Source organism: Lemur catta, chromosome 13, assembly GCF_020740605.2.
Source record: "Lemur catta isolate mLemCat1 chromosome 13, mLemCat1.pri, whole genome shotgun sequence".
In the NCBI taxonomy this organism is placed as follows: domain Eukaryota; kingdom Metazoa; phylum Chordata; class Mammalia; order Primates; family Lemuridae; genus Lemur; species Lemur catta.
The window spans coordinates 53,005,497-53,020,371 of NC_059140.1; the positions used below are offsets into that span (position 1 = coordinate 53,005,497).

Genomic DNA, 14,875 nt, shown 5'->3' on the forward strand with positions numbered 1-14,875 from the left:
AATTAAGGTTTCAACCTATTCTTACAGTTCCTCAATATTTTAATCTCTAAAAGTTATATATTTTGGGTCTTCATGTTAAAAAATGCTAGTTTTCTTTATAGATTTAAGTGTGTTTTATAGACTGAACTATTACCTGTAGCTGAAGATGTTGCATGGTGAATTTTGGTGTAGGCTACATTCTGGGAGAATAAGATATGATTCAGCGAGTTGGATAACAGTCTACAGCAATTGGAGTAGTGTTTTAAGAATATAATTTCTGACTCCTGTGATGTCTCAGATCATCTAGACAAACTTTTGCTTTAAGCAACTACAATGTGTCAGAGTCTTCATTAGGCACACAAAGCAGCTGATTGTCCTGACCCATGTTGGCATTACGCTGTGTCATTTTCCTGCAGTGTGTGCAGACATTCAAGATTTAGTTTTTTTCTTTTATTATTTAAAAATCAGGTCATTATTAAATGGTGGATTCTCCATAGTTGTATACAGATCACATTCAATTATTTTTAAAATGAAACGAGGTCAGTTCTTCAATACTATCCACTCATAACTGGAAATACCATGTATTTTTATTTTATCATAAAGATAGTATTTGGAATTACTCCGTAAACAGACAAATGAGACAGAATAGTGAGGAAACATATGCTGAATAAGTCTTACACCTGAACTGAGATGAAATACAGGCATTTTGGCAGAGACAAAATAATCTGTTTAAGACAGGTCAAAGGAAAGGGTTACTATTACCTGTAATAGTTACATAGCAAAAAAAAGTGGTTTTAGAGAAATAGAAATCGTAAGGGAAATAAGTATGTGAAAGGTTATGTTACTTTTTGCACCTTAGAATACATTTAATAAAGAATATGATAAGAATAATCTATGTACTTTTCTTGCTATCCTGCATTTGGTATTTTAGAATAAAATTTACTAAGAGATTAAAAAAGATTTAAAAATTATGTTGGATAAATATCCTTTTAATTTTTGTGATGTCAGGCAGACATTCTTATCTCACTAATGTGTTTTGATGCCATAGGGATAAAGCTTTCTGAGTATTTTCATCTTTATGGCTAATGGACTTCAGAGATATGCAGCCCTGAGTACCCTTCCCCTCTCTCCCTCTACGTCCCACTTCCTTTGAAGTTATGTAAAATGAAAGAAACACAAGAACTGTGTTGAAAGGAAATATTTCTGATTATTCTTGTAACGTAATATTTTCTCACCTCATTTTCCTTTGTTTCATACCTGTATTTGGATAGTAATATAATAAAAAGTGGTTAATGTTGAAAACTAATCTCCCAGTTGATCTATCTAGTCTATTTCCTATGTCTTTAATTTAAAATATTCCTTTCTGAGTAAGCATTTGTTCCAGAATATTTTTTGGGGTGTGTGTGTAATTTATCTTCCTCTCCTTTCTTATTTTATTCCTTAGTCTATGTATATCCTCCATTTTATTGTAACCTCATGCATTCATTGAATGCCAGGCATTTTACAAGGCTTGTGGTAAATAAGGTCCCTTGTGATAAAGTGATGAGGTTGGCAGAGGCAGACACTGCCCTAGTTGAATGCATTCTAGTGATGCAGCTTCACACAGAGATGCTGGTGTGTATGATAGACTCCTCCTTATTTCTAGAAGGTTTGGCTACCTACCTTATTGCTTTCCTTTCTGCTGCTACCACTGTCATCATCCTTAATGGCTTCATCATTTACATAGGTGATCCATCCAACATTCCACTTTCTCATTTACTTTATCATTCCCAATCATCTTTGTTTTCTACCCAATCTCAGCTACTCATTACCTGGAACAGTAAAATATCACCTTTAAATATGATTTACAGACTTTCTTTCCTAAGCACTGTCTGTCTGTCTTATTTACTTAGAATCCCAACTTTCAGAATTCTATAACCCCAATGGCAATGCTAATCCATTGACTATCATTTTTTCATGCTCATCATCACCTCCTTGTACCTGCCATGCCTTTACTCCTCTCCCTATCTACCTAAGACTGACGGTTCTTTACTCTATTGCACAAACCACCAGTTCGTTTGCCTCTCCAGCCATGTAAACCTTGCCCTTGGTTAAGCTAAATTACTCCCCTCCTCTGCTTCTGTGCCTCAGCACAGCATGCATCTGCGAGGAAGCTAGTAGCAACACTGACTAGTCTTCTCTGAAAGACCACAGTTCACAAGCAAGCTCTGATATCCTAACAATTTCCTACCTTCATCTCTGTGGCTTCATTTTTAGCCAATTATATTGCTGCTGCTTTCACTGAGAATGTTGATGTAATCAGAACAGAACTGCCATACTTCACTTCCTAATCACCACATCTAAGAATCTACTAGATACTGTTCTCTTAAACTCTGCTTTTGCTCTTTTTCCAGTAATAAACTTTCCTACAGCTATATAAAGTCAGTTCCTCCTCTTGTATAGTAGGGCACATCCTCTGTCCTCTACTCACGGATTTTTTTGGTTTGCTTGTATATTTTTTGTCCTGCATCCATACCTACTCCCTCTACCATCAGTTTCTTTTCTTTTCCTTGGTCATTCTCTTCAGCATGAAAGCATTATCATGGTTTTTTTTCCATCCATGTTTCAGAAAATCACACCTCAGTTTCCCCCCTGGCTACTGCCCCAGTTCTTTGCTCCCTTTTTACAGCCAATCTACTGTATGGGCCAAGGGAATACTTCCCCTTTGCCCTCTGAAGTTTCTCTGAAACATCAACTGACAAAAGGCACACAGATTTTATTACCATGCATGGGGGGGGGGGCGTGTACAGAAACTTATATACCATCTTGAGGTTACATAAAGAATAGGGGCTCAGAGTGCATAGTCAAAACCAGTTATGGTGGTAAATCAGGTTATAGTGGCAAAACAGGTTATGGGAGGGGAGTAGAGAAGGCCTGCCTAGAAAACGTGGTCTTGTTATGTAGATGAACCTCACAGGTAGCAGCCTTCAGAGAGCATGGATGATAAATGTTTCTTTCAAGATGTCAGTCAGACTTTCAGTTAATTTTTCCTAGATCTGAAAGGGAAGACCTTCAGAGACAGCCTGGCTGCATTAATGCAGATTTCCTGGACAGATACAAATCCCCCCCTTCCTACAAAAGCCAGCTTTCAGCTATTCTTGTATTTCCAGTCCTTCTGAATAGCCATCTTGAATTAGCTTGAGGAAATATATTTTGGGGTGAAATATTTTGGTTTCCTTCACTACTTCAAAGAGTTGTCCATTCTTCTTTTTGCTTTCCCTCTTGAATTATGATCAGGCTTATCCCAATCTACCACTAAAGCTCTCTTGTCAAGGTCACAGTGATTAGTAGATGGCAGCACCATTCACTTGCTTGTTGAGAACAAAACCTGAAATACTATATTTGAATTTAACTGTGTTCACACCTCATGCTCAAGTTATCAGCAAGTCCTATCTGCTCTATATTCATGTTTTGATTTCATATTGAGAAATCTCATGCCTTCTACCACCAGTGTCTTATGCCAGGTTACTATGAACTCTGTTTTATTTTTTTGGTAGAGATGTGGTCTTTCCTTTGCTCAAGGGTTCCTGGCCTTCCAAAGTACTGGATTGTAGACATGAACCACTGTGCCTGGCCTAGTATCAACTCTTGGCCAGACAGAGCTATAGCCTTCCAACTGATCTCCTTGTTTCATGTTTTGCCATGTATAATATGTTGCCACACAGTAGTTAAAATAATCTTTAAAAAATATTTATTAGATCTTACACTTTCTATGCTCAAAATCCTCTAATACTTAATCCATACCACTCAGAAGAAAGCCTAATGTCCTTACCATGGTTTATAAGACCCTATCAGAGGCTGGCAAGCTTTTTGTAAAATGGCCAAATAATAAACATTTTAGGCTTTGTCACATATGGTCTCAGTTGCTTCTGTTTGCTTATACTTCTCTTTCTCTTCTTTCTTGCAAGCCTTTAAAATGTAAAAAACATTCTTAGCCCCATAGAGCATTTGGCACACAGGCTCCAGGATCAGACTCCTGTCTATTTTGTCTGTCTTTGTCAACTCTAACTCTGTCATGCTCATTGGGATTTAGATGAATCTAATTGCTATCCTTTGAAGATGCCAAGTTCATTCCTGCCTCAGGGCTTTGTATTTGCTCTTCTAGTTGCTTGAAATTCCCCTTACAGTTTTCCCATGTCTCCTTCTTCTCTTCATTCTGGTCTCTGCACAAATATTGTATTATCAAAAAGAGATAATTTGTGCATATTTGTGACTGTTAAGTAGCTTCTTCCCCTATCACTCACTGTCTTTATTCTATCTTACACATTTAAGTAGATGGGGCCAATGTTTTGGATTTGGCCAAAAACCTGGGAGTCATCTTTTATTTTATGCCTGTATCCACATCATGTAAACAGTGCCTGGCACACAGTAGGCGTTCGATATACCTTTTAAATAATAGATAGTAATTAAAGTTATTTCAATACAGAGTAGTGAGTGTTATGAAAAACGAATCCATAGAAGGGAGTGCTCACTGTGTGGCTCATGAAAGGTCTCCCTGGGGAAGTCACTCTCAGCCCAGATCTAACCGATGTCTACATCAGGCCTGAGTAAGGGCGTGATAGTGGTGGTGAGGGTTTGGGCAAGGGAGAGTGTTAGAGGCAGGATTCTCAGGAATGGAGAGACCTTGATGCAGTAAACTACTCAAACTGGAAAAACAATATGGCTTAAATGATTATTTTTAGCCAGTGGGTTTAGCCTGTCTTTCCTAGTGTTTATTGGTAAAATTTACTTGCTGCCCCATTTAAACTGTTACCCCCTTTCCCTGTCCTCCAGCCAAACACACCAAAAATTAACATCTGTGCTTCTATGCCTGAATGATAATGGCCCCAGAGAAAAGACTGACAGGTTGGTCTTGGTCTTTCCTATAAATGGAACTATCTACTATGCACTTTTGTTTGTTTGTTTTTCTTCTTAACTGAGCATAATATTTGGGATTCATCCATCTTGTTGCATTGTCAGTAGTGAATTCTTCTTATTGCTGTTCAGTATTCCACTGTATGGATATTCCACAATTTGTTGATGATTACTTGGATGGTTCCCAGTTCTGGCTACTATGAAGAAAGCTGTTCTGAATATTGTATGAATATATTTTTTTCTTTCTTTTTCTTGCTTAACACCTTGTTGTGTAATTGCTAGGTCTTATGGTTAGTGTATATTTAATTTAAACTGCCAAACTCTTTCCCAAAGCGACAGTGCCATTTTACACCTCCATCTGTCGTGTAGGGAAGTTCCAGGTATTTCACATCCTCACCATTCTAGAGGATGTGTAGTGTTACCTTATTTGTGGTTTCAATTTGCATTTTCCTGATGACTGGTGATCTTGAACATGCCCTCATCTGATTATTGGCCATTCGTATATCTTCTTTTGTGAAGTCTTTTATCTATTTTGTTAATATGGTGGTTTGCCTTATTGAGTTGTAGGAGTTCTTTTATTCTAAATATAAGTTCCTTATGAAATGTATTCACTTTGGGGAGAGGCAGTCTACCATGGGCCCTGAGTTTCCCTGCATCTTCTTGATGATGAATATGCCAACAGTGCAAGGCTTGATTGCTCTTTACCCAGCCCATTTCTCAGGATTTTGTTTATAGTGAGCAGCCTTGAGAAATGAGGTTATGCTTCCCTCTGGCCAATGTGTATAGGCTTGTTACTGCTGACTGTAAAAATGGCGAATCCCCCCAAGCTCAGTGTTCTTCTCTGATAATGCAGTCCATTGCATGTGTGGGCATCCATCATGGGTCCTGTATTGCCCCCATGAGACTTGGTGGGTTGGGGAACCAACACAAGCATAATAAAGCCCTTTGTCTCTGACCCAGGAGTCTTGTGTTTTTTGCCAGCATTCAAGAAATAGTAACAGGCTAATTTAGCTTGAATGAAGGGTAAAATATCAGACCCTTTACAGTTCTTAACATGTATTGCAAATATTTTCTCCTAGTTTGTGGCTTATCTCTTATTTTCTGAGTGAAACTAACTTAATAAAAGAGCCTTTTGAAAAGTAGAAGATTTAAATTTTAATGAAGTCCAATTTATCAATAATTTTATAGTTAGTACTTTTTCTACTTACTTAGGTAGAGACCTAAGAAATCTTTGCCTTCCCTAAGGCAGCAAAGATTTTCACCTGTTTTTTTCTAGCCATGTCCTCCATGACATTTTGCATTTGAAGAAGCAATTATTCTAATTTGTATACTTTTTGATCTTATATTACTGTGTTTTATGGAAACCACAGATTATGAATTTATAGATTTATAGGCAGAAGTGGAAATCATCACCTCAAAATAATGCTAATCATAGTAGTCATGTGCAGCTATTAATGAGTGGTGGGATTAGTTTGTTGTTATTTTATGCAAAATCTTCATGCAGCATGAATTAAAAAATTCTTTTTGACTTACTTTACAGGGAAGTCTTAAGCGTAGACGACAGATCTCACCTCAGGAATTCATTCATGAGCTGAAAATGGGATCTGCAGATGAGAGACTTGTCACGTGCCTAGAGTCCCTCCGGGTGTCTTTGACCAGTAATCCTGTGAGGTAATTCATCTATCTGAACATCGTCAGGACATGTTACTAAATAGATTAAACAGATGTCATTAATTTATGATTTTTATTTAGCACTTTCTTTCTGGTGCCCTCAATTAAATAGCTGGTATACCTCAACAATTTCTCAAGGTAAAAGTTGAATACGTAATATTGATTGATATTCATGAAGAAATATAGTATCCATAGTACCTTTTGTATTTATTACTGAGTGCTCATGCTATAAGGCTGTGGACTTTAAAAAAACTTTTTTTTCCCCATGGAAGTTTTAAAACACTTAAGACGTTTTTAAAAAGACATCATGATCAGAAACTATCAACATAATGTGACAGAGCTTTGCTCTGAATTTTGGTGTTGTATGTATATTTACTGATTCTTGTTTGACATAGTAAGAAATACCACTAATTAATTTTTTCGTTTGTTGGAAATGTTGTTGCTGTAGGGGCCAATAGGTTAGTATTGCTATACTTAGCAAATAAAAATACAAGACACCCAGTCAAATTGAATTCCAGACATACTTAGAAGAAAAAAATTTATTTTTTATCTGAAATCCACTTTTAAGTGGGTATCCTGTATTTTATCTGGCAACATTAACATAGGTGTTTCTATAAATCAATTTTTAGACTTTTGGAATGGGGCTAATTTTTGGTACCTCTGAGAAATAATTGTGTACAAAATTTAAAAAGAAGTGTAAATGTATTTTGATAAACTGGGCATATTTATTTTTGTCATATTATTGGATGGTAGGAGACAGACTTGTTAAAAAAATATAACAAGATGTATCTGAAATATATTACGTATGTGTATGTTAATTGTGGTGCTTGAGAGGAGGGATTTCAACCCATTCGGAGGCTATATGCTAACTCTGTATGTTAATTGTGGTGCTTGAGAGGAGGGATTTCAACCCATTCAGAGGCTATATGCTAACTCTGAATTAAGTAAGCAGCTAAACCAGAGTATTTTTGAAAAAATATAAGCAGAAGTTGTTATGAAATGTCTGAGCAGTCAGAATCAGAGAATTTCAGAGCTGCAAGCATGTAAGGTAGATTCGTTTTGGCTTTTTATTGTATAAGAAATGAATGATTATTTCTGTATAAGAATATAAGTATGTAATATGTGTGTGTATGTATATGTATGTTATGAATAGCAGAATAGCATTCTATAATTGGAGGTTAATGATACAGAAAATATTCTTTAGTATTTTTTTGGATTATTACTTTTTTGGACATTTCTGAGATTTGGATATAGTATGAAAAAATCCTTGAGCATACAAGTATTTACAGCAAAAGATCCTACCTGTTGAAATGTGAGAGTGAGGTTTAACTGAGGAGTATGATAAGTAAACAAAGAATCTTTAGTTTATTTCAATTTCACCTTTATTTTTCTGCATTTTACCACTTTCCGTGTGTACTCTAGACTGTAAACTAATGTTGGACATGAGACTAGGGCCTTCATATTTGTTATTTACCTGTCTTTACTGGGCACAATGTTTAGCACTCAGGAAATGCTCAGTAAGTATTTGTTAATTGAAGCAATGAGGTTTTAATTTTAGCCGCCTTCAGTCTTAGCTTGGCTATCGTTAGAAACTGAGAATGGATTAGAGAATTTGACAGGTCTCTTCATTAATGAAGAGCGTTGGTTTCCAACTTAATCTGTAGCTGTGAAATGTATTCATTTTAAAAATATTTGCTATTTTCCAAGTATTATCTTAGGGGTGTGGCTTGAGGGAACAAAACAGATCCAAGGTCTGTTCCTGTGGAATTTAAATGTAGGAAGAGGGTATTATAGGATTGATTGGGGCAACAACTCACACTCATTTCTCAATTTATCTCTTAGCCAGTAGACACTAGAGATATGCATCGTTTTTCAATATAAATAGAACTAGACTCTTCCTTTACTACTGCTATTTTCTTCCTCCCCTCCTTCTTCTTCCTTCTCTTCATATTTTGAGTAGATGACTATGACAACAGAAGAAAATAAAATTAAAGGGTTTTATGTATAAATTCATGCATTTTACCACGGATAGGATGTTTCATTATGATTTTACCTAAAATGCTGGGAAATCATACTTTTAGTCTCTTCTATAATATTTGAATCTTATTTAAAAAAGAAAAATCAAAAACTTGTGGAATTATTTCTCTAAAAATGGATGGTTCTAGAATATATTAGGAATCCATGTTTTTCATAAAGTAGTTTTTTTTTTAATTGAAAAGAGTAGAAAATCTTATCATTGGAGACATTTTTCTGAAATAAAGTCACTTTAATGTAGAGAGAAAATTGAGGAGATACTTGAATATTTCTTTATCCAATGTTCCAATTAGAGGAATTACTTAGCTTGGTATGTAATACTTGGAAGTTATGCCTATGATCAAATCTTTGGTCTTTCCTGTTAGTTATGATGTGCTTGCTGATAAAATCAGTTTTTCATATTTATTGTTTATATACAGATGTGACTAAATTCTGAGAAGCAATTCTAAGTTTTTTAAGTTTTTGATATGTTAGACCATCCATATTGTTGAGTGAATCAGAGTTAAAATTTTTTAATACTTGTGAATAGAATCAAAAAGAAACAAGTGCACTGATTAATCATGGTTCTTCAGTGCTGGTTTAGGATCAGGATTTCTTTAAATCAAAAATCAAGGAAAAAAGTAGACTGCTTCTCCCTGACATTAGCTCTCTTCTTACCCGCTCCAGAGATATAATATTTTTAGAGCCATTCTTCACCTTCTGAGACTGCTTAGCAATTATAAGCCATGTCAACCTTTTACTATCCTGTGAATTATGTGAAAACCCATACATTAAATACCAGATTATTTGCCTTGTTGTATGAGGATTTGATGTAGAGATCACAAAGTTCTTTTGTTTAATGAGATTTATTGATTGATTATCAGTATTCTTGGTGACAGTTTTAAGCTAATTTTAAACACTAGGGAAAAGACTAACTTCTTCAAAGTATCAAATACAACTTTTAGTGGATCTTGACATACTCGATAATTATGTTTGAGTTATTGAATACATTTATGTAGAAACATAAAAAAAGTAGGCATTGACAACATTATGAGTGATATCAAGCATTTATAGTTTATACCCATCTGTGTACATAGCAAAGTATTTACAGACTGCATCTCCATTTTCTCAATTGCCTTTGCACATGTCAAAGGCAAGATTTCTGTCTCAGAAAATGCAGTCTTACCCAGTCTTTGTGTTTTGTGATTTTAGGCCTTATATCTACTTAGATTCACAGTCAAAACTTGTATTTTGAAGTTTATAAGAAATATTTTCTCACTAAAGTTATCTCTTTGTTAGAAGATTTCTAAGGAAATTCTGGATCTAGGTTTGATAAAGTTGATAACTATAACTTTGAGAAAATCATTTTGGAAAATTTTACAGGAAAATGTGTTTACACCAAAACAAGCGAACAGCCTTTGAAAGTCATTATTCCATTTAATCAGTGTCATTTTTGGAATCTAGTTTTTCTGCATTTCTGGGATTTAAAACACAAAGGAGGTAGAAGAGCTTGACTTTGGAGTTGATCTGTGTTTTGTGCCATGCATCACATGTGTGAAGATAGAAAATCTTGTGGCAAACAGTGAGATCAGTGTACTTGTTGCTGTCAACATGATCTTAAGAAAGTCAAGACCAAAAAAGTTGAAGTTACTAATACTTTGACTTGTTTCAAAAATTATTTTTATAAAACATTAAATATATCTAAAGACTATTTGTCCTAGGAGTAAAACATGCACCTACTTGCCTACTAATGAGGCCGAGATCCATAATATTGCCTATAACTTTGAAGCTTCTATGCATCCCTCCTTAATTCTACCCTCATCCACTCCTCACTCTCCCCCTTCCCAACTATTCTGTGGCGACCACCATCTTTAATTTTGGGCTTATCATTCTTTTTCTTTATAGTTTTACTATATATATCTATTGTTAATTAATATGTTGATTGCTTTTATATATCTTTGAACTTTGTGTAAATGGAATCATCTTCCATATATTCTTCTGAGACTTGTATTTTCCTTTCAATATTATGTTTCATAGATTTATCTATCTTGATGTATGTGGCTATTCACATTCATCACAGCTAATCATTTTCATACCTTTACTTATATTTTAGGAAGATCTATTGTAAATAACATGAGTAAATTTTTATCCTGTTTGATAATCTTTGTCTTTGCCTGGTAGACTTACCTTTTTGTATTGACTGTGAAAATATATTGACATTTATATCTGATGTTTCATTTTGGATTTTTAGTTTATGCTACTTTTTCCAGGTTCACCTTTGCCACCCATCCTGTTCTTTCTCCTTTTCTCTTTTGTCTGCAGCTTCTTTTTCTGTGTTCTTCCTTCTTCCTCTTTTCTCTTCTTTCTACTTAACTTCTTTTGTATGAATTTTTAATTTCTATTTTATTTTTTCTCATTTACTAATTTGGAAGACAAATGATCCTTTTCTGATCTTAGAAAAGAAATTTAAAATGTACACACTTAAAAAGAAAATTTAACATGCATGTACTTAAAAGGAACAAAAAATAGCAGTATCTTTTGTCTTCTCTTGAACCAAAGAATGCTTTAATATCAGTCTCTCTTGATTTATTTGCTAGTTTTTAGTGATATTTTAGTATATCCTTTTTTGTTGTAGCATTATGCATTAGATATTACTGTTATTGAGTTATACTACAAATATGTGTATATGTTTACACATATCATTCTTTTTGGTTTTTTGTACTTTTTTTCCTCTATTTTGCTTTAAGTATATCATTAAAATCCATTAGTGAGAGTTTGATGGTAAATTTCCCTTATTTGTCTTAATATATCTTTATTTGCCTTTTCTTTTGAAGGATAGCCTTCCTAGGGCCTAGGACATGAAATTGAGGTTTTAGGTATCTTTTCCTAGGACATTAAAGATACTATTTTCTTTTCTAGTTTTCATTGCTATTTTTGAAACGTGGATTCTTTATCTAAAAACTGATTCCTTTCCAGATAGTTTGCTTTTTCTCTCTATCTGGTTTTATGATGTTTTCTTTGTCCTAGAGTCGTTTTCTTTGTTCTAGAGTAGTTTATGTGTCTGGGGGAGGGTGAAATTTCTTATTTATCCTGTTAGGAATTTTTTTGGCTTCTTGAATATGATTGGTGTCTTTTATAAATTCTGTGAAAATTGTAGTTCTTGTCTCTTTGAAGATTGCCTTTTGCTATCATCTTGTATATGCTAGACCTTCTTACTCCATATACTATTATTTCCTATCCCATCATTTATATTTTCCATTTATTTGTCTCTACTACGTTCTGGATTTTTTTTTTTTTTTTAAAGATCTTCTAGTTTCTTAATTGTCTCTTTATTCTTGTCTAATCTGCAATTTAGCTTATACATTTTATTTTCGATATCCATTATTATCATTTCACCCTTATAACTTCTCTTTGGCTCTGTTTTAAAACTCCTTGTTATTTTTAATAATTTTCAGCTCCCTACTTATTTTTTCATCTTTTTTATTTCTTTAAACATATTAGATATTCTTATTTTATGTTCTATGTTTATAATCCTACTAAATGAAGACTTTCTAGGCCTAATGCTAGTGTTGGTTGTTTCTTTTCACTTTTACTCATATTTTGTTTCTTTGTGTGTTTTATAATTTTAGATTTTGACCTCTTGTTATTTGGAACTTTTTTTTGAGATTTATTTTGAGGATACATTCTGCTAGAATGAATTAGTGTTTTTCTATTGGGAGTGTAGGGACAATATTGACCCAGGGCAACCTTAAACTGAAATTATTGGTTTGAGGGCTTTTTTTTGTTTTTAAACCTCACAGGCACCTTACATATGTCTGGAGTATATTTTGAATTCTCAGAACAAATTTTTCTTGTAGTCTACCTTTATTGGGCAAGTTTATTTACAGTTTACCTTTCCACTAAACTTGTGGCCCTTTGAGACAGACTCCTGCTTTTTGCCAGTGTCCTCAGCATGATGGCTGGCTCTAGACCTTCTCTCTTATTCCTTTATTCTGCATAGCCATTGCAAAGGAAATGTTGGATTCCTAGGGCTTTGCATGAGTCCCACACAGCAAATGGGGCTTGAGGCTGGCTTGCTCCTTTGAATCTTCCTTCTTTCTCTGTCTTTAAATTTTCCCTTTAAGAGACTTTATTTTCTTATTGCCTCAGATATGAATTTAAAATCATGTTTTAATGATTGTTCTTGAGAGAGTAGTTGGGGATATCTAGTTTAAGAAAAGCGTTGAATGAAAAATTTTAAATTATGAAAGCATTACATCTGTATGTCAAAAAGTCCAAATTTCTCAGAAAGACATAAATAGAAAAGTGAAAGTCTTTCTCCTTTTTGCCATTTGATTGTCAAACCTGGTGTTCAGTGGTGAATACTTGTTAATGATTGTGTAATTTTGCCCCTAATTTTTAATGCTTATATTTATATTTGTTCTCTCTTTTTTCTTACGTAACTCTGTTGCTTACACACTTCTTATTAATAATCTGCTCGTGTTTAATATGACATGTTTCGGAATTTTAGCTGAAGAAGAAAGGAGATATACAAAATTTAAAAAAATTAACCTTAGGTAAAAAAGAGTTTAAGAATTAACAATATGTATAGATTTATGGTGATATTAATAGTGATGATTTCTGAAATGGGCAGGTGCAGTTAAATTGTTCTTAGCTGTTTTACATTCTTGTATTTCTATCCTCTAGCTGAATTGTTATATGCTTTTGCTAAATTGACCCCTTTTTCATTATATAAAGACCTTTTCTGTCTCTTTTTATAGGTTTTGTCTTGAAATCTATTTTATCTGATAGAAGTATAGCTACTCCTGTTCTTTTTTAGTTTCCATTTGCATGAAATATCTTTTTCCATCCCTTTATTTTCAGAATGTGTATCTTTATAGGGAAAATATGTTTCTTGCAGAAAACATATGGTTGACTGTTATTTTTTTTAATCCATTCAACCACTCTGTATCTTTTGATTGAAGAGTTTAGTCTACTTACATTCAACATTATTGATAGGTAAGGACTTACTACTGCCATGTTGTTTAATTTCTCGTTGTTTTGTGGTCATCTCTTTCTTTCTTCCTTCCTTTCTATCTTCCTTTGTTAAAAGTGATTTTCTCTGGTAGCATGTTTTAATTTCTTGCTTTTTATTTTTTTATGTATATGTTGTAGGTTTTTTTGATTTGAGGTTACCATAAGGTTTGCAAAAAAATATTTTAGAACCAATTATTTTCAACATATGACAACTCTGCTTACAAACAAACAAATAAGCAAAGAGAAATCTAACAGAAATTCTACCCTTTAACTCCACCTCCCCTGCTTTTTAACTTTTTGTTGTTTCCATCTATATCTTTTTATACTATTTATCTCTCAAAAAGTTGTTGTTATTTTTGATAGCTTTATCTTTTAGTCTTCGTACTCAAGATGTAAGTGATTTATAAACAGTAATTACAGCAATAGAGTATTCTGTATTTGTGTCCTTACTGTCCCCACTGGTATATACCCTCAGAAGTTTTCTTATTGTTCATTAATGTCCTTTTCTTTCAGATTGAAGAACTCCTTTTAGTATTTCTTGTAGGACAGGTTTGGTGTTGATGAAATCCCTCAGCTTTTGTTTGTCTGGGAAAGTCTTTATTTCTCCTTCATGTTGAAGGATATTTTTGCAGGATTCTAGGGTTAAGGTTTTTTTTTCCTTAAGCACTTTGAATATGTCATGCCACTCTCTCCTGGCCTGTGAGGTTTCCACTGAGAAGTCTCCTGCCAGACATATTAGAGCTCCTTTACATGTTATTTATTTCTTTTTTCTTGCTTCCCTTAGGACCTTTTCTTTACCTGTGACCTTTGGGAACTTGATTATTAAATACCTTCAGGTAGTCTTGTTTGAGTTATATCTGCTTGGTGTTCTATGACCTTCTTGTACCTGAATATTGATATCTTTCTCTAGGTTTGGAAAATTCTGTTGTTATATCTTTGAATAAACTTTCTGTCCCAAACACTCTCTCTACCTCCTTTTTAAGACCAATAACTCTTGTCCCGACCTTCTTGAGAAGGCTTTTCGAAGACTCAAGCGGAATTGAGCATTATAGTCAAAGTCTCTGGTCACTACAGCCGTGGGAGTGCCCCAAGCCCAACAATGGTGTGACTGTTAGAGACTATCATGGTACCACCTTGGTGAGCTTAGGTAAGATATGAGAGAATTCCCTGGATTACCAGGCATAGTCTCTCACTCTCTTCCCTCATTCTCTGTGCTGGGCTGCTAGAGAAGGGGGAGGAGTGATATAGTCACTGTCTTGTGGCCACCAGTACGAGGTCACACCTGAAGCCAGCCCAATCTCAC

The 14,875-nt window shown here is 34.3% G+C and overlaps 1 protein-coding gene across 1 annotated transcript in view; it reads left to right on the forward strand.

Annotated features, from left to right (window-relative positions):
* DIAPH3 (diaphanous related formin 3) overlaps positions 1-14,875 on the forward strand; it is a 445,841-nt gene that overhangs the window by 93,366 nt on the left and 337,600 nt on the right. Inside the window, exon 5 of the mRNA XM_045566830.1 lies at positions 6,413-6,543. Within this exon, the coding sequence (XP_045422786.1) occupies positions 6,413-6,543 (131 nt within the window). The remainder of the gene's footprint in view (positions 1-6,412; positions 6,544-14,875) is intronic.